Here is a 19051-nt window from a genome sequence, read left to right as displayed (position 1 = left end):
GGTTAAGAGCAGGGGCCCTGGACCACTTATTCTCTCACTTTGGGACCTCGGGCAAGTAACCATGCCTCTGAGCCTTGTTTGCTCCATCTGTAAATAGGGATGTAATAGCTGTCACCCAGGCTGCTTTGGAAGATCGAATAGGATGTGGTTAAGCCCTTAGCTGGATTCCAGCATGGATGGTAGTTGCTGTTGAGCTGGGAACAGCACATCCTGAGGCCCAGACGAGTGAGCTGGCTTCCGTGCCACCTGGCATCATCCGGGTGGTGCAGCCCCCACCGCACACTCCCACAAAGTGGTTTTACCTGTGGGGCAGGGGCCCAGAGGACAGGCCCTGGGCCAGGATCACTGTTGAGTGCTTTCAGGCTCCTCCCTGCCGCCCCTGACCTGAGTTTCCTCACTCATGACCTGGGGACAAGGATTTCAGCCCTGTCCTCCCTCCTCTTGATATCTGCCCCAGCAGGAGCCATCTGCCCTGCCCTGGCATTTGGGAGGTGGCTCAAGGGCCAGACTGGCTCCCGCCCCAGAGGGCATCTCTCAGGCTCTCATATTAAGGGAAAGAGAGTCCCCCCCAAAGCCCCTCCGCCCGAGTTTTGGGCCTTGCTCTCTCCCCAGGTCCTCTGTGGGTGCTCTCTTTTCCCCACCACTGCCTTGGGCAGCTCTATCTTTTAAAAGGTTGAGGGAGATGAGGATGGTCTTGCAGGGCCTGAGGTGAGGGGGATACGGATTTGCAAGGGGTCTGTCCATCTGGAGGGGCCTTCTTGGATGAGGGTTTTTCCAGCAGGGGTCTGGGGTACGTTTGTGCTTCTGGATGTAGAGGGTGTCTGATGAGGCTGGGGAGAGTGGGACCCCTACCCATGCTCCCAACCCAGTTGGGGTGGAGCTGTGGGCTGAATGAGCCCCTCCTGCTCCTGAAACATGGCACCCGGAAGATGAAATGCTGACTTACCATGTTGCTCTGTGTAACCTTGACTGGCCCTGGGCTTGGCAGAAAGGAGTGGAATGGGAGGCCTGAAAAGTGCCGGGGGACAGGGCCAGAGGAAAGCAGCCCAGCCCCACCCTGCCAGGCCTCCTGTGCTGGTCAGGAAAGCTGGGTTTGTGTAGGAATGGGGTGAAAGGATGGTTTGACTCTATCTATTGGCTGGGGCCAAAAGAGAACCCGGGCCATTCCCTGGAGGAGGACTGGGGTAAGGATGAAGCTGTCTTGGGGGCTGGGAAGAAGAGTTGAGTCCCTTACCCGAATCACACAGTGCATGTAGCTCACCGCATGCTGGGCTCTTCAGGGAAGTGTCTGGGGGCTCCCTGGGTGACTTGGCTCCGGTAAGGGGTTGCTGCATCCCCAAAAGGGAGCCCAGGCCTGCAAGTCTGTCCCAAGCTCCCTGCCCTGCTTTGCTCTGTGCCAGGCCCTGCTCGCTCTTCTCACACCCAGCCCTGCTGCAGCCTCTGGGAGCACCCCACACCACTCCCATGTCATGGCCTTTGCACCCAGCTCCCTGGATAGGACTGCCACTCCCGGTGAGTTCCGACTGCCTTGTGATGCCCAGCTGGCTGCCTCACCGCCCCCTATGCCCGGACTGGGTACAGGGTGGGGGTGCCTGGCACAGGCTGGCTGGGGGTGAGCCGCCCAGCGTTCCTGTCTGAGTGGTAATTGAAGCCATTAGCGCGCCAGCCTCTCCCTCGCCTGAGTAATGGCAGGAGAAGCTCTTCTCACAACGCACTCTTGAGGCTGAATCACTCCCCCTCCAACCCGCCCGCTGCCGACACTGAGACAGGGAATCTGACATTTTCCCTTGCGAGGGAGGGGGAGCTGAGGGGGAGGGGAGGCAAGCCTTGCTTCTTGGCCTTTCCCTCCAGGAGGAGGGGGGTAGGAGGGTCTTGGAGCTCAGTCTGGAGGTTATGGATCTGCCTGGGCCAGTGGGTTCCTTGTCCCTTGTCCCTTCTTTGTTACACAAGGGTCCTGGCAATACAGTGGTCAGGAAGGCCCCGGAGAGGGCCAGAAAGCAGAGATGTGGGCAGGGCACTGGTGGCTGGCGCAGGTTCTGGAAGGACCAAGAAGGAGGAGGAGGAGGGAAAGGGGAGGAGGGAGAGAGGAGACGGAAGGGAGGAGGAAGAAGGCCAAGGAGCAGGGATGAGCTGTTTCTGACTTTGTCCTGAGGGCCTGACTCTGCGGGCTCTGCGGGCTCCAAGTGCAAGAGGCAGCATTTGCCCTGTGGTCATGGGTACAGCGGAGTGCACCGTGTGTGGTGTGAGTGCCCTGCGTGCCGTCTGTAAGGCAGTATGTGCATGAGGTATGTGGTGTGGTGTTACAGCTTTACGGGCTGTGTGTGTCTTTCAGGTTGCAGGGGTATGCGTCCAACTCTGTGTGTGCTCGTGTGTACGTGCATCAGGCAGTGTGTGTGTGGGGTGTGGTGTATACAGCAGGTGGTATAACTCATGCAGTGTGTACTTCAGACTGTGTTTATGTGAGGTGTGGCCTATACAGCAGGTGGTGTGCACCTTCTGGGCTGTGTGTACAGCTGGGTGGTGGAGGGAGGTGTACAGCAAGCAGTCTGGGCTGAGTGTGTGCAGCCAGTCTGGTGCTGTGGGAGGCCGGAGATGCTGTCTCTGGGCTCACTGTCTCTAGGACCCATAGGATCTCTGCTCAGAGCTGTTGGTCAGCCAGGACAGCGGGACAGAGGTGAACGTGGGACAGAGTGGCCAGGCTGAGGTGTTCTCAGTGCCTCTGAGAACCGCACCGCAGCAGCTCCTCTGCAGCCCCGCCCAAAGGGAGGGGGCGCCAGATAGGGATTCTGCCTGGCCCTTGGGACTCTGTCCTCTTCTTACCCTCTCACCACCAAGCCCAGGCTCCCTTTCCCCTGTTCCCACCTTGCCTTGGTGTCTGCTGACTGACTGGGACCAAACCACTTGGGACACTCAGGCCCAGGAATCCAGGTGCCCACATGGAGTGCCTGATCTTGCCTACTTTGTTCAGGATAGGCTTGGGGGTGGGGGGCAGCTGTCAGGCATGTGGGTAGTGGCTGGTATGGGGGGCAGTCAGTACTGGGCCTGGACCCTGGGTTCTACAGTACTTCTGACTCTGGCTGGCTTTGGGACCTGTGGGATGATGGCCCTCTTGAACCCCATCCACCCAGCCCCACACACAGTCCCTTTGGAAACAGCCCCAGGGACACAAGGGCTGATGAGCAGCCTATGACCCCGTCCTGCAATCTCCTGCGCTGTTTGGACCTGGAGCAGTGCCAGCACAGGAGCTTATGTTTTCAGGGTGGGTGGGTGTTTTCTCACCCTGCCCCACCACCCTCCCTGCCCTTGGCGGGGGAGTTTGGGTAAAGGGTACCCACAGGCAGAGGATGACTCCCTAAGGGGCAGGATGAGCCTCTTTTCTGTTGCCTGCACACATGTCTGGGTAATAGGCACGTTTTGAGGAAGCTGGGCCTGTTACCTCCCTGATTTGCATCCACAGAAGACATAGAAAGGGCCTCAGCACCTAGAGCCCTGGCCAGCTTCTGCCCTCCCCTCACAGCTGAGGCATAATCTAAGTGCTTCTTGCCCAGTGACTATGGTGTCTGTCACCTGTCCTTCCACCCCACATCGTGACCATCATCACATTTGGGTCCATGCAGATATGTGGTTGCAGCCATTTCCTGGAGTGTTCTGGGCCCCGGGCATGAGGGTGGGAGAGGTCAGTAGATAGCCATTGCCAGGGGGTCATGAGGGTCAGACTTCGGATTTCTTAGTACCTGGGGTCCCCCATTTGTTTCTAGTTCTGATCTGCCTTCAAGGGTCCAAGTGGACTTCCTTCTGAGTGGGTCCTCCTGTAGGGTGGGCAGTATGCCTGCCTCTCCTATTAGCCACAGACACTGGACACCTCCCCTGTGCCCAGCCTGCTCCCCTACCCCTGTAGTCACAGACGCTTACAAGGCCCCGCTGTGTTCATGCTCCCCTCCCCTCCCCCCTCCCCCGCAGCCTCAGGACCACAGTGGAGCCAGCAGCGCTGGAAACAGTTAGCCAAGTTGAAGGTTTTAAATGCCCCTGTGTGTGCGCATTCTCCATCCTTGGTGAGGTGCCCCCTCCCTCTGGTTACCAGGGGAAAGAGGATTTGAATCAGAGGAGTGAGATGATAAAATGTATGCTTCAGAAAGGTCCCTGGGGGTGCAGAGTTGGGTACAGGGAGACCAGTGAGATGTTGGGGCAGCACTACAACCCAGGTGTGAGCTGACAGTGGCCCAAGCCCAGGGAGTGGGTAGGGGAGGAAGGGAGACTTGGTTACAAGCAGTTCTGAAAGAGTGGTGGCCTGCCTGGCCAGCTATCTGGGGGACCGGGGAGGTGGGAGACTCAGGGTAGATGGCAGTGATGTTTTCTACCGTTCAGCCATGGAAGGAGGACCTGGTTTGAGGGGCATGTTGATGAGTCCTGTTAGAAATCTGTTGTATCAGGTGTGTGCAGGCATCCGGCGGGGTGTCAAGGAGGCCTTGTTCATATTTGCCTGGCACTCCATGGGACATCTGAAGGTAGAGTTTTGAGAGCCAAGAAATGACAAATCTGGGAGCCAGAGCCAAGAGGGGAGGAAGAGGGCCCTAATGGAGCCCCAGAAGATGGAGCCAGAAGATGCCAGCTCTTCATGTTGAGAGAGGAGTTTGCATAGGAATCTGGTGAGGAGGTGCCTGGGAGGTAGGGATGAGTACAGGGAAGTCAAGAGCAAAGAGTACCTGAAGGAGCAGGGAGTGGTCAGCAGGGAGGGGTGCTGTTGAGAGGTGAGGCAAGATGACTGCTGAGACGTGCCCTTTGGACTTAGCTGCGTGGAGTCATGGTTGACCTTGGTGAACACCCTGGCAGGAAGCCATGGGGTGGCAGCTGGGCTGCAGGGACCTGAGGAGTGAGTGGGAGGCTCTCGGTGGTCTGGAATGATTGGGCCTGAACCTAGGGGGTGGGGGAGGGTAAAGGGATCAAAAGAACCTTCCTGGAGCAGGACTGAGGTGGGGAACCTCAAGAAGAGAGTCCCTTGTGGGTCAGGGCCTGGAAGCTGGAACGAGGGTAGGGATGGCCCGTGGATTCACTTGGGTGTGTGCGGCTGAGAGGCCTCAGCGACCAGGTTGAGTAGGGCTGTACGAGGCGGCGCCGGGGAAGCCCTGAAGGTGGGGCCAGGAGGGGGAGGCCCGGCTGCTCGGCTGTTCTTGGCTAGCTGGCTGTTCTCGGCTAGCTGGCGCTGCCGCTGCCGACAGGCCCCAAACAGCTCAAATTCAAAAACAAAACAGGCTTTTAAGATGCCAAGTTTGATGAAATCTGAGTGCTGGAAGAGGTGGGAGTTTTCGCTCAGAAAAAGCTGAAAATCAAGACTGAAAGCTGCGAAGGGAGCCCAAGGCTCCTCAGGCTCCCCTTACTGCCTGGAAGCCTGGGGGCGGGGCAGGGCTCTCTGGGAGCGTGTGGGAGCCTGCAGGTCTGGGGAGCCCTTCCCACTTGTCCCTCACCTTGTTCAGGATGGAGCTGCCTCAGGGACAGGGCCTGAGGTGGCCTTATTTTCCTTAGAGTGCAGGAGGGCTGGGGAATCAGCAGCCCCCCGCTACCCTCGAGGACCTCTCATGCGTCTCTGCACGTCTGGGGTTCCCGGCTCTGTCCCTGCGTGCGTCTCCAGGGACACGTGTCTCAGCATGCGTGCATCTCTGCATGTCTCCACATGTGTGTTTCCGCATCTCTGCGTGCAGTGCCGCTGGATTTGCTTGCATGAGTCTGTCTCCACAGGTGCTTGTCACTGCAGGTGCCCTTCCACACGCACATGTAGGTTTCTATTTTTGCACCTGTCTCTTTTTCCATGTAGATCTGTGTGTCCCTGGTTGTGCATGTATCTAGGTGTCTGCATTCGGAGGCAAGAGTGAGGCCAGGCCCAACACTCACACACAGGGGAGGAAGGGGTCAGGCCTCCAGACGGTGCCACCCCAGGGAGCCTGTGTATGTGTGTGCTGCCTGTGTGTGCCTCCATGCACAGAGAGACGCCAGGAAGCTGGGTAAACACGGGTGAGAAGTTCGTGCTGACAGACGGTGCTGCCTGCTCTGGGACCCCGCAAGGCGTCTCCATCTGTCTGCTACCCTGATGCAGCCCCCTCCCTCTAGCCCAGACTCTGCCTCAGGCGTCCCAGGCTGAGCTGGACAAAGAGACCTGTGTGTGCCGTGTAGGGGCCTCAGCAGCTCCCTCCCCCAGTCATTGCAGCAGCCTAGGCTGATCCCCTGTCCACCCCCACCCCAGCCTCATCCATCTGGCCTTAGCTCCAACCAGCCTCACCTTCCTGCTGTCTCCCCACCCTCCCACAGCCCTTACTCAGGCAGTTCCCCAGAAAGCTCTTCCTGCCTCTCAAGCTCAAGTGTTTCCTATTTTTGCATCTCCCTCCTCCTCCAGGAAGCCACCAAGATAGCAGGTGAGCTGTGGATTTGAGATGATCCAGCTCTACTGTTGCTGTGGGACCTCAGCCAAGCTCTTGCCTTAGGCTTTCAACACTGACCTCCCCATTCCACCAGCTACCCGCCTCCCCCACCCCCCAACAACCTGTCATCTTCCTTGGCCCAGTGGCGATAGCAGGGAAGGAGGAGTCAGGTCTCCCACTGCAGTAGCATCTAAAGACCAGCGCAGTTCAGTGCAGGAACCATTCATGCACATTGTGTGTACTGCCTGCAGGTATAGATCTGTGCGGGCAGACCCGCAGAATGTGTGCGCCCTACACGTGCATGCAGGCAGAATTCACAAACAGCTGTATGGACTCAGGCTGCCTAGTACCTGTGAGGCCCCCTAAAGTCCCCCTGGGTTTCTTTCCATCGCCGGGACCCTTATATCGAAGGATGGATGGACCTGAGAGACACAAACACTGCGAAAGCTGGGCACTGAGTTTGAGAGGCAGGTGTAGAGACCTCCCCTCGCTGTGCACAAATAGAGGCCCCCCAGCTACGGGTCGGTTGAGCGGGAAGGAAGCCAGGCACCCCAGAGCTGGGGAGCAGGTCCTGGGAAGGGGCGCAGCGACTCCACCCAGGCGGGGGGGAGGGGCGGGAGAGGCGGCAGCGGCTCTGACCGCGGATGCGCGCCCGCGTGGACACGGCATGCGCAGCCTTCCGCTGCCACGCCGGTTCTCTGCCGTTGCCATGGTTACCGGGCGGCCTGAAGCGGGGAGGGGCGCTTCCGCGCCTGGCGCTCCGCAGCCCCTCCGCCCGCGGGACGGGCTTTGAGTGGACTCGGCTTGACTCGCACATTCGGGTGTTGCAACGTGGGTGCATGTCCACGGGTGGCCACGTGTAGGGGACAGTCAGGTTCATTTTGCGGTAAATAAAAACGCTGCGGCGTGTGTTAAGGGGTCTGCTGTGGAGCCGCGGAACCCCGAAACCGAGCCGGCAGAGGGTGTGGTATGAGAGCCGGTTGGTGGCTGGCTCCCCAAGGGCCGCCCCAGCTCTCCCGGAGCCCTGGGCCCCAACCTTGTCAGGTGTTGGGTCCCATCACCTGGTCTCATCGCAGCCTCACCTCTGACTTAACCCTGTGACCTTGGGCAGGTTCGAAGGTCTCTCTACGCCCCCATTGCCTTTTATACCTTACATAGTTTTGGTAAAGATTAAATCATTTTGCAGAGTGTTTTAACTCGGTACCTGAAACTAGTAAATGCTCCGTAAATCTAATCTTTATCCCTCCTATCTGGGTCTCTATTTTCCCGGTTGTTGATGGGTTTGGAGTGATCATGTGAAATCAGCCTGAGGAATTTGCCCCGTCCTTTGCCTGAGTGTTTCAGGCTACAGTGGCCCCAGTTCCTGTGGTTCCTGGAGGAGGTGAAGGGGATAAATGTGACAGTCTGATGGTGGGTCAGTTACACCAGCTTGCCTAGTGCTCAGCCCGGCCAGACACACATGGGCATGGGTAAATGTCTGCTGTCCTTGGCGATGTTTGAATGTGCTGGAGCGTTCTCCCCACCCCCACCCCACCCCCTGCTGAGCATAGACGGAAGAGCCAGCAGCAGGTCACTCCCGAGGGGCTGGAGTCCTCCTGTGAGACACGCTTCCCCTCCCCGAGGTGCAGAATTGCAGCTTTCTGCGTTGTGCTTGGAAGCTTAGTTGGCACAAGGGACTGGCTTTTGGGTCCCGCTGTTTTATGGACAGCTCTTCACACATGCCGATTTTAGGCTCTGGCGGCAGTGCCTGAGGGATGATCTGAGCCAAGGACGGAGCCATTGAGGGCGCGATAATTGAGGGAGGAAAATTAATTGTCCTTAATTTGGCATAAATCCCAAAGACCTTCCCTGTGCTAGGAATTCAGAGTAGACTCCCAGGTGTCTACTTCTTCCCTTCCCCTTAGCCAGCACCTGTGGGTAGAGATGGGGGCCAGCTGACTCCTGGGTCCTAACTCTGGCAGGCCCAGCCCCCTTTTCCTCCGTTGCTCAGGGGGCTGAGCAGATAGGATTGAGGTCTGGGAGGAACTTCACTGGTGCCCTGGTGGACCAGGATGGCTCCAGCAGCCCTGAGTGTCTCCCAGCTGTTGGGGAGAGCAGGGAGGGTGGAAGTGGAATCCTGGGCCTCCAGCCCTGCCTTGGCCTTCCTCTAAGAGCAAATGGCAGCAGGGCCAGAGGTGTTCCCCTGCGTGGTGCATCCCAAGTCCTGCTTCATTTCCATCCTCCCTTTTCTTGTCAATGTTTAACATTTTCCTTTTAAAACTCAGAGCTAAAAGTGAGGACGCTGTGGGATCATATTTACAGCAGAGGAGATGCTGGTTCATGTCTGGAATTTTTAGGGCTGCAGGTGGGGAAGTGTTCTGCCAGCTACTGGAAGAAGCTGGGGAGGCAAGGCCTGCTGGAAGTCCTACTGCTCTCCAGCCCAAGACCCTCCTCTCCTGACAGGGCCACAGTTCCTTTGGGATGCTCCAGGTAGAGCACCCCCTGGGAGGTGGCAAGAGAGATAGAGGAATGTCTTGCCCCTGCCTGTTGGAGCTCTTCCAGCTTCCTCTCCTGCCTGCCCACCAGCTAGCCCCCCTGGGTCTCTGAGAGTCTCAGGGAGGACCAGTCCGGCCAGCTTTCACTTTCTTCCCTGCTGAGGATGCCACGTGCCTTTTCCCTGCACAGGAGTCTGGCCTCAGCAAATGTCCACCCCACCTCTTGTGCTGGGCCTGCGGGGGGGAAGGGGAGCAGTGCTAGTCTCTTGGTCTCCCCCACCATGGAGCCCCACTCCCAGGCCAGGACACTGCCACAGGACACTTCCCCCACAGAGTCTGCCTGGCAGCCACACTGTGAAGAGGCTCTGCCGAATTCTCACACTCATTCTGTGGTTTGCTCCTGGCAGGGAGGTCGTCTTACCAACCCAGGATGGGAAAGGGGGCCCCAGGCCCAAGTCTTGGTACTTGTCTCCCCCAGTGGCCCAGCCTTTGCTAGTTATAATAATAATGTCAGCTAATATTCATTGGGTGTAGATTCCTCGTCAGACACTCTCCAGCACTTTATGTGCATCATCCAATGTGGTCTTCACAATGGCTTTACAGGTGGGCACTTGAACAGATAAAAATGGATACCTGGAGAGGGTTAGTAACACCCCCAGGTCACAGAGCTGGTTAGTGGTGGAGGTGGGAGCCCCACTTGGTCTGCACTGGTCCAGAGCCTCTGCTCCAGCCCCTGGTGCCTCCAAGGGTAGGAAGTGAGCAGCTTTGCTCCCCAGCCCCTCATGGCTGATGCAGGAGTCCATGTGCAGAGAGTAGGGGTGTACTGCTGAGATCTGCTTCTGCTGCTCCCATGGAAGTGCCTCCATAAGCCACCAACCCCTTGCAATCTGGGAGAGGCACCCAGGGAGGAGTTTTGCCTCCCTCATCAAATTTTGGTGTCCTCCAAGGACATTAAAAAAAAATCTCTTTTGTCTCCACATACACAGACATGGTCCCTAGGCCTGACTGTAGCCTCCAGGGTCAGGGCTGAGTGAGGGAGGAGGGTCGGGATTGGGACCAGGGGTCCAGGATGGGTCATTTATAGGGCAGGAGGTGCCCAGAGTCCAGGCCAGAACCTAGACTGTGACATGGGGCCCTGCCAAGCAGTGGAGCTGAAGGCTGGATGCAGGCAGTGGAGGGGACGCAGCACATGCAGACGGGGGAGTGGGGACTGAGCAGCAAGGGGAGCCTTTGGGCTGAGTCGTGGCTATTGATGCCACTGCATGAGCTGTGGACACCACAGCCCTTTCTGCTGTGGCCTGTAGAGCTTCAATCCTCTTTTTCCCAGGGCCAGAGAGATGAGTGCTCATGTCTACAATCTGAGGCACTGCTTCTCAGACCTGGAAACTCCCTGACAGGGCAGGATGGACTCCCCCCCTCCCCCGCAGCCCCCTGGCTCTGCGAAGGACAGACCTGGGCAGTGGGGCTCAGGACTCTGGTTCCTTACCTCAAGGTGGGCTCCATGCTTAAAAGTCAGGGAAGAGAAGAGTCTTGAGGGTCCCAGCCATCCTGGGAGTTAGAGGGTGGTCCTGGAGGGCAGGCAGTGCGAGCCCTGACGTGCACACCTGCTCTTTTTCTGCAGAGGAACAGCTGCCCTCCGGGTTCCCCACCATCGACATGGGGCCTCAGCTGAAGGTGGTGGAGAAGGCACGCACAGCCACCATGTTGTGTGCAGCAGGTGGGAATCCAGACCCTGAGATCTCTTGGTTCAAGGACTTCCTCCCTGTGGACCCCACCACGAGCAATGGCCGCATCAAGCAGCTGCGTTCAGGTGAGCAGAGGGCGAGGGTCAAGGGGCCGTGCAGACTTCAGGAAAGGCATCCATCCAGCCAGAAACAGCACAGCCTTCCCTTTTGGGCCCAGGGGCCTGGGAGCCACAGGAGACCTCAGCCTGGGCCTGGCCTTCCAGGGCTGAGCAGAGGTTGCCTGGTGGGTGGGCCAGATCTTGCTATTGGCCCACCCGGCCTGCTGGGGAAGAGAGGTTGGCAGCGAGGGCTGGTCATCAACGATTCTTACACGTTCCTGGCTTTGTCAGACTCCGGACTTCAGTCCACCTCTTCTCTGTGAGGCACGAGTGTCATCCCCAGCCTGGTGTTGGGCTCTGTGAAGGTGCTCTGGACATGCATCCTCCTCCTTCCCTGGGGCCTGGCCTGAGAGGGGGCCTGGATGATGATCTCTTTGCTTCTCCAGACAGCAGGGAAAGAGGCCAAAGATGCCTGATTCATCAGGCTTCAAAAGGCTGGACCTCAGAGGCTTGGAGCAGGGGGACATGCTGCCATCCTTCGGCCACCAGAGCCACCTGTCTCCTCTGGATGTCTCAACCGAGCCAGCTTGGAGCCCTGTGAGCAAGGATGCCGCCGTGAGCAGGCAGGAGGTGTCGCCCCATCGATCGATCTGCCTGTGAGGCTCCCGCCAGGATCATTGATTCAGTTTTTGTGGGAACGTAACAGGCGGGAAAGGAGCCTTGGAATCAGCTTAGCTGCAGTTCTGCATCTGCCACCTGCATAGGCTGGACGGATAGACCTTGGTCCAGAAGCCCTCCTGCTAGCTGTGGGATGGTGGGCCCAGGCAGGATGGCCAGCACTGGCCAGAGCCCCAGCTGCCCATCAGCTGTGATGTCAACACCACAAAGGAGGACATGACTCTGCCCCTCTCAGGACCCTGCAGGCAGCAGAGGTGCACCACCACTCCCTGGGGTGCCAGCCTCTTCTCACCAACTCCCACCAGGTGGGCGCCTCCCGTGGTGCCCAAGGGAGGAGGAAGAGATGAGCTGCCCAGCAGAGCGGGATTCTGACTCCAGCCACGGCCGCCTGAGACAACCCACGAAGTGTTAGCTCATTTAATTTAATTAAAACTCAACAAGATGGAGGCAGCTGTAGCGCAGTTAATTAAAACAGCCATAATCAAGGCAGGAAACAGTCCGCCAGCGTTTGCGGCCGCTGCCCAGCACGGCACAGCGGCCGCCACGGTTCGGCCCCTCTGTGTTTCCCCACAGCCCCCAGGCAGGCTCCCCTAGCAGCCAGATGGTCCTCCCTACAGGCCTGGCCTCCACCTGAACAGCGTGAAGCCAGTGGTAGCAGTTCTGGGAAGGCACGCTGTCTCGAGCGTTCCTTCGTTAAGTATTTATGTTGTGCCTTCCCTGTGCCAGGCCTGGTGCCACTCATTCACCACCCTGGGAGTCAGCTCCGGCCCAGGGCTCCACTAGGCGCTGCTCCACCTCGGCCTCCTCGGCCGACGCCCCTCCCTCCTCTCAGCCACTCTCTGCATGTCTCCCTGGCTTCCCTCTTGCTCCTCTGAGTGCCCTTTCGCTGCCGGGCAGCCTCTTCTGCTCGTTCTTCCAGCCAGGGAGCCCGCAAACCCTGCCCTTGTCCCATGGACAGAGCCCTTCCCCGGGCCAGCCCACCCACTCCTATAGCTTCAAGTACCAGCTCCATGCCTGCAACTCGCAGTTCTATCTCTCTGACCCAAATACCTTGCTGGGGCTCTAGACTAAAATCCCATCTTCCTTCTGGGTGTCACCCTGATGAAGATGTGTGGTAACTTCCTTCCCAAACAGTCGTGCCCTTCTCCCACTGACCCTCTCTCTGTGAGTGGCAGCCCCTCTAACCCGAAATATAGGACACACCCCAAATCCTCCTCTATTTAAGGAACCCCCAAATCCTCTTGATCCGTCACCCACGTGGCTCTCAAGTTGGTCCCCTTATCTCCATCTGCCTCCTCGGCCGTATCCCAGGTCAATAAACATTGCTCTCTCTGCCTCCAGGCTCTCCTGTCTAATCCATCCTGCAGCACTGGCAGCATTTTCTGCCTGTGCGCTCTGTGCTCTGATGACCTCAGTAGCATCTTGCTGCCTCCACGGTCAGGTGCATGCCCCTGAACAAGGCACACAGAACCCTTCTTGCTCTGCCCTAGCTTACATCTCCAGCTCTATCTCATCAGGTCCCAGCTGCATCACTTACTAGCTCTGTGGCCTCACTTAAGTTACTTAACTTTTTTGCGCTTCAGTTTTCTGATCTTTAAAAAGGAGTTACTGTGAGGATTAAGCAAGACAATGGCAATGAGAGCTTTAGTTGACTGGTGTATGATGAGGGCTCTGTGAATCGGGCTCTTCGCAGCTCCAGCCACTCTCCAACTTGCACTGAGCCCCTTGACCACATCCTTACCCTCCACTCACAGTCACTAGAATGTGAAGCTCCCCCTTCTCTACCTAAGGCCCACTCCTTCAGGACTCATCCTGCTTTATACTATCACCGTCTGGCTCCAGCTCTCCTCACTTAGGCTGGGCACCCTGCAGGAAGGGCCTCGGGCTGGCTCCCCTCTGTGAGGGCCCCTTCAGCACCAGCCCAGCTATAGGACGGGTATCTCTGAGCCCTTGCTGATGCATGATTCCCTGAACCTGACCTTTGGGCCCTGTCCTTGCAGACTAACGTCCATTCCCCCTGCTTCCCAGGTCCAGGGAAGACTTCCTTATTTGATCTTTCCTGCCCCATAGGAGCTGTGACCTCAGTGCATTGGACTCAAGGTCTAGCTCCTGCGATAGCACCTGACGGCCCTTAATCATCCCCGCTCTACAGTAAAGGACAGGGCTCCCTCCGTCACTACCTGACCGTGGCCCCTGACCGTTGACCCCTAAATGGCTTTTACCATTTAGGAAGGTGCTGGAGCAGTTCCATGTGCATTTGACAGGGGCATCCCTGATGGAGAGGACTCGAGCCCCCGAACACTCGGCTTTACAGGGGCTTCACGGTTTGCGCATCACCAGCAGTTTACCAAGTGCTTTCTTGCCTTTGGTCGCACTTGAGTCTCCTGCAACCCTGAGAAGTGGGACAGGCTGTGATCATCATGCCTTCTTTCCAGCTGAGTTAGGGAGTTACCCAGGGTCACTTGGAGATCTGAGGCCAGGGAGCTCCCCTGGGATGTCACCCAGGGGCCTTCTACTATCATATCCACCAAACCTGGAAGTTTCTAGGGCACCAGAGCACCAGAGCCCGTCCTCTCTGTACCTTAGGCCCTCCCTGACTGGTACCCAGAACTCTCAGGCATCCGTGGGCTGAGCTCCAACAGGTGTCACCACAGCATGGCCCCTGGAACAGGAGCTGGAGAGGACGGCTGTCTCGGGACCCCTGCTCAACAGACGCTTTATTCCCCAAAGTGACGTGACCTTCTCCCACAACCTGAGCATCTTGGAGGATTTGATCTTGAGACCCAGTGTGGGCCCTGGAGGAGTGGGCACAGTTTGGGGAGAGACGAAATTAGTCAAGAGCACACAGCATCGCCGGAGAAGTGAACGGGGCTGACCTCCCAGTGGGGTTCTTAGCTGCTGCTGTTGGCCCCGAGCTCAGCCACCTCCCCCTTGTCTGCTCATCCCAGCACCTGATGTGCACGCTGCCATCCCCATCACCATGGAGGACCACCTGACACAGCTGTCCACGTGCTCATCCAGAGACACCTGGCTGTGGGAAGTGGCCTGCTGCCCCAGTGGATGGGACTCAGAGGGACGTGCAGGGCGGGCTCCATGGTGGGCCTGAGCCTGCAGCCCCCACTCCATCCCACCATCAGCCAGTCTGCCAGGAGGGTGCACTGTCAATGGCAGACCCTTTCGTCTGAGCACTCGGCAAGTGCAGGTTCCAAGGGACCCTGTTATCTCCTACAGCCATCTCAGGAAATGGAAAAGGCAAGTTCTTCTTGCGATTTAGTGGGGAAACGACTGTTCTGAGAGGCCCAGAGACTCATCACACAGCAGGCTAGGTTTCGGAGGGGCTGAGGTCCCAGCTCCGGAGCATCTACTTACACTACCACCCCTCCCTTTCCTGGGTCAGGCCTGGACCGTATGGGGTAGATGAGCGGTGTCAACTTTTTGATCTCAGGACCTCTGAGGACCTCCAAGAGCTTTTGTTTGTGTGGGTTTTATCTATCAATACTTAGCATATTATTAAGACTGAGACAATTTAAATATTTTTAATCCACTTTAAAATAATTTTAAAATTCATTCATGTTAAGATAAACAACTTTTTTAATGAAAAATAATTATATTTTGTAAATCAAAAGTGTTTAGTGAGAGGAGTGGCCCTGTTTTACAATTTTACAAATCTCTATAATCTGGAGTTTAATACAGAACAGCTGGATTTTCATATCTGCTTCTGCGTTTGGTCTATTGCAACATCACACGTCCTGAAGCCTGTGGAAAACTCCACTGTATGTTCATGAAAGGACAAGAGTGAAAAAGGCAAAAAGTTTCTTACTATTATGAAAATGGTTTTGACCTTGTGGACCTCTGAAAGGGCCTCAGGGGCCCTGAAGGTCAGGTACGGCTCTTGGAGGATCACCGTGACGATGATTCTTCCTAGACAGTCTCTGCACGCCTCACACAGCCCAGGCACCAGCAACCACCTTTACCTTCTCTCCAGCTGCTCTGTCTGCAGGAGGCGGCCTGGTCTGGTGGAAGGCTGCAAGCGAAACCTGGTTCGTTCCTGCCATCTCCCTTACAAAGCTGTGTGACCTTGGGCTTTGGGCAGGTCACTTAATGTTCCTCAGCCTGTTTCCTCATTCTTGCTGAGGTGGATAACTCCCCCGGGTGGATTTGCCAGGTTCACTGAGACAGTGATCACTGTTTCCCAGCATACATCCCTCCCCCAGAAGGTGAAGGGTGGACAGGGCTGACCTGGTCCTGCCCATGGCCCGTCAGTCCTCTGGATGGGGCAGTGGTAGAAGAGGGGTCCCTGCTGGGAAGGGGCCTGTCCAGACTTCACAATAGCCCCAAATCAGGCATTTGGAGGGTGAACGTCTGGCCCTCCTGGCTGCTGATTCCCAGGGTTACAAGGCATCAAACAGGCGAGGGTCGACAGGGGGCACTGGCCTCTGGCTCTCACCAATCAGGTCCGGGGGACTCTGGTCACTCAGTTTTTTAGCAAGGTTGAGTGGCGTTACAGGGGGCCTGCCACTGGGTCGGGTCGTGAGTAGGGGGCTGGTGTGTGTGTTTGTGGGAGTGCTGGGCTGGTGATTGCCTGAGGTGAGCCTCCTTCTAGCCATTTCTTCTGTTGCTTCAACTCCCTGCTTTGCTTTGGTAAGTGCTCTGTTCAGAAGTCCTACTCACCTGTGGAATCTGGGGGTCCCTGCAGGGTGGGGTTGTTACCTCCTCTCTTCCTCTTCCCTCTCTGTGACCTGAGCCAGTGTGTATGGGGTCTGCAGGAGCCCTGACTCAGCGTCCTCACTCCCGTCACCCCTAGCCCTGCTCACCCAGCCGCACTCCCCCTCCTCAGAGCAGTGCCAGTGACGTGGGAACACAACTTTGCCTACACTCAGCCTGGTGCTTGCTCACAGATCACCTGCTGTGGCTGAAGCCAGGCCTCAGTTTCTCCATGTATTTAAGGCCCTCTCTCGTGTCTTATTTTATCTGATTTGGCTTTTTGTAGCTTTCCTTCCTTTTGTACTAATGCTTCTCTCTGATCTTATTTGCATTCAAATTACCTCGCCAGGTGGTTCACCAATCAGAGGTAAGAATGCTGTCCGTGCATCCTGCCACACCACGCCTCGCCACTGCCGTCACCACCACTCCATCCCGTCCAGTCCAGTCCGTCACCTCCCCCATCCCCATCCCGACCTCTCCAGCGTCCTCATCTCCAGCTCCAGCCCCTTCAACACCACCGGCCACCACACACATCCACTCTCAGTCATCCCCTCCTGTGGACTCATCCATTGCAAGTCTGGATTGTGGAGCTACTTGGCTGATCCCTGCAGTGGGGCTGGATAGCCCCACGGAAGGGGCTGTGTTGACTCCTGCAGGGAAGCCAAGCCCGGGTTCCCCAGGCTGGTGGGAGATGGAAAGTCTTCCCATGAGGTGAGGGAGCATGACCCAGCCTTGCCTTTCCTCTCGAGAACCTCCTTTGTCTTGGGGCTTTCAGTTATTACTAATTCCTCCTTAACATCCTGGCCCTGGATCCTCCTGTAAATCCCTCAGCCCAGCAAGCACTAGGAGGAACATGCAGTTAAGACTTGAGTATAGAGGCTAGGATAACAACAGAAATAAACAGGGTCCTAGGTAACCAGACCCCCTGACCTATTAGCCCCAGCTGCTTTCATGCAGCAGGACCCTGCAGCCTGGGGTTCAAAGCCCAGACTGGACTCACAGATCCAGGTTCAAGTCTGACCCACCTCCAGTGTGACCTTCAAAAACTTGATTTCTCTTTCAGAAGTCTGTTTCCTCCCTTTCCAATTGCAGCCAGGGCCCCACCTCATGAAGTCTGGAGGATTAGGGGAGAGGAAGAGGATTTGGGCACTGCCTGGCCCAGAGCAGACATCCTGTAAATTGGTCGCTTCCGTATGATTTTATTAACATCATTTTCTCTCCACCTCTTAGTATCCTTGGGCACATCTCCACCCTCAGAGTTCGGGGCCAGGCTGCTCTCGGAACAGAAGATGGGGCTGGGAGGAGCAGCTGCTTCCCTGTGGGGCACCTTGTCCTTCACCCCACGAGGACAGGACTCACCCTCCGGGTTCCCCGCCCATCCTTTCAGCCTTCGCTGTCTCTTCAGTGCCCCCACTGTTGGGTCTTGGTGTTGATTCCAGATTTGGGGGTTTCTGTGTGCAGTAGACTTGGGGTCTGTGTTGGGTCCCCTGACCAGTCCTGGCTCTCAATGCAGGAGAGCCTCCTTCTCCAGCCAGGGTCCCACCCAGGTACTGCTTTCTGTCTCCGCCTGTGGCACCAGCTGCCAGGTCTCCTACTCCCAGCAAAGCTGACCTTAGTGTGGCCCACCTCCCCTCTGCCAGGGTTCTGACCCCACCCCTCCTGCTTGAATGAACATTTTCTGTAACAACGCCCATCCATCCCATAAACATGACCTGTTGGGTGCCCATCAAGGCTGTGCTCACTGGAGATGGGTATTTGGCACGTGCCCTGGGCCCTCATGCTCCCTGGTGCTGGTGGGGAGGGCTGAGGCCAGAACCACAGGGCAGGCCAGCCCTTTTTCCCTGTTATCAGGGTCAAGCCTGGGCATCCCTCTCCCCCACTCCCAGCTCCCAGCCTCTTGGTTGTTCATGGCCCCTCCTGCTGCCCTGGGTCTGGATGGTGGAAGAGGGGTGTCAGGCAGTGGAGGGGCCGTAGCTCAGACCCTCGGTGGCCCTCTCCTGGGGCCTGGGCCTGAAAGCGTGGCCTAGAACTCTTCCTGTGGCTCCTGTCCAGTCTGGTCAGGTGGGGTTGGGCAGTTCTGTCTGTGTCCCGTGTGGGTGTGACCATCAGCCAGCCTGGGCTCTGGGAGGGGTAGGTCTGTGCAGGTGGTGGTTTGCTGTCAGGCTGTGTCCTGTGGGGTTATTAACTGTCCGTTGGACCGTCCTGTGTGGGTGTGATTGTCAGCTTGTTCCAGGGGGCGGGGTGTTGCCTGTGCCTCCGGGTGTTCCTGTCACAGACGGCTTGCCCAGTGTGTGCTCACCAGCAGTGTTTTCAAGTGTTTATTGCCAGGGCTAGGGGTGGCCAAGTCGACTGGTCTCACCCCTATCCCCTACTCCTCACCTTGGCCCACCCGACCTGGACCTGTCAGGACTGGCCCAGGACCCTTCCCTCCACCCTCTGTGAGGGTCCTTTTCAGCACCTCCCCACCCAGTCCCAGCTCCTGTCTGTCAGTTCGCGGCCAGAGCAGCCCCTCAGGGCGCTGGCCGAGTGGGAGCTGCAGCCTCCATTAGCCTCCTGAATTATGCAGGAGCCGTGGTGGGTCGAAGCACTTTAGCAGGACAGGGCTGAGGAGAGGAGCCGGAATGGGTGGGGCTGGCAGGCTGGGGGGTGGTGGGAGGGGAGAATGGTGCCGTGAGCAGAGGCTGCTGGGCACCAGGCCCCAGGGCCAGGCCTTCCTTCCTGTGGGGTTCTGGTGGGTGGCAGTTTCAGGCCTTGCCCGATGAGGGTGTTGCCTACTTGTGGATCCCAGGCCAGCAGGTCTACTGGCTGCTCCCCCAACGCCTGGCTCACGATGCTCCAGTGGGGATGCTCATTGGCAAACCGGTTCCAGTACTGGCCAGAGCTGGACACTCAGTGGAATTGGAGGATGGGGTAGAGCCCCTGGCCGAGTGGACAGGCCCGACTGGACTGCAGGCAGGGTGGGACTGTGCTGCAGAGTGCGACCTTGGTTCTGGGCAGGAGGT

At 57.5% G+C, this 19051-nt stretch overlaps 1 protein-coding gene across 16 annotated transcripts in view; it reads left to right on the top strand.

The window, feature by feature from the left end:
- Nucleotides 1-19051, top strand: part of PTPRF (protein tyrosine phosphatase receptor type F) — a 143485-nt gene that overhangs the window by 84046 nt on the left and 40388 nt on the right. For 9 of the 16 annotated variants that reach the window (XM_031464967.2, XM_031464977.2, XM_064493661.1 and 6 more), the window contains exons 6-7: nucleotides 10506-10694; nucleotides 16399-16416. In XM_031464967.2, the coding sequence (XP_031320827.1) occupies nucleotides 10506-10694; nucleotides 16399-16416 (207 nt within the window). The remainder of the gene's footprint in view (nucleotides 1-10505; nucleotides 10695-16398; nucleotides 16417-19051) is intronic. The other 7 variants (XM_031464974.2, XM_031464972.2, XM_031464969.2 and 4 more) reach the window with 1 other exon arrangement.

Source organism: Camelus dromedarius, chromosome 14 (genome assembly GCF_036321535.1).
Source record: "Camelus dromedarius isolate mCamDro1 chromosome 14, mCamDro1.pat, whole genome shotgun sequence".
NCBI lineage: Eukaryota > Metazoa > Chordata > Mammalia > Artiodactyla > Camelidae > Camelus > Camelus dromedarius.
This window is presented reverse-complemented; position numbering and strand designations above follow the sequence as displayed.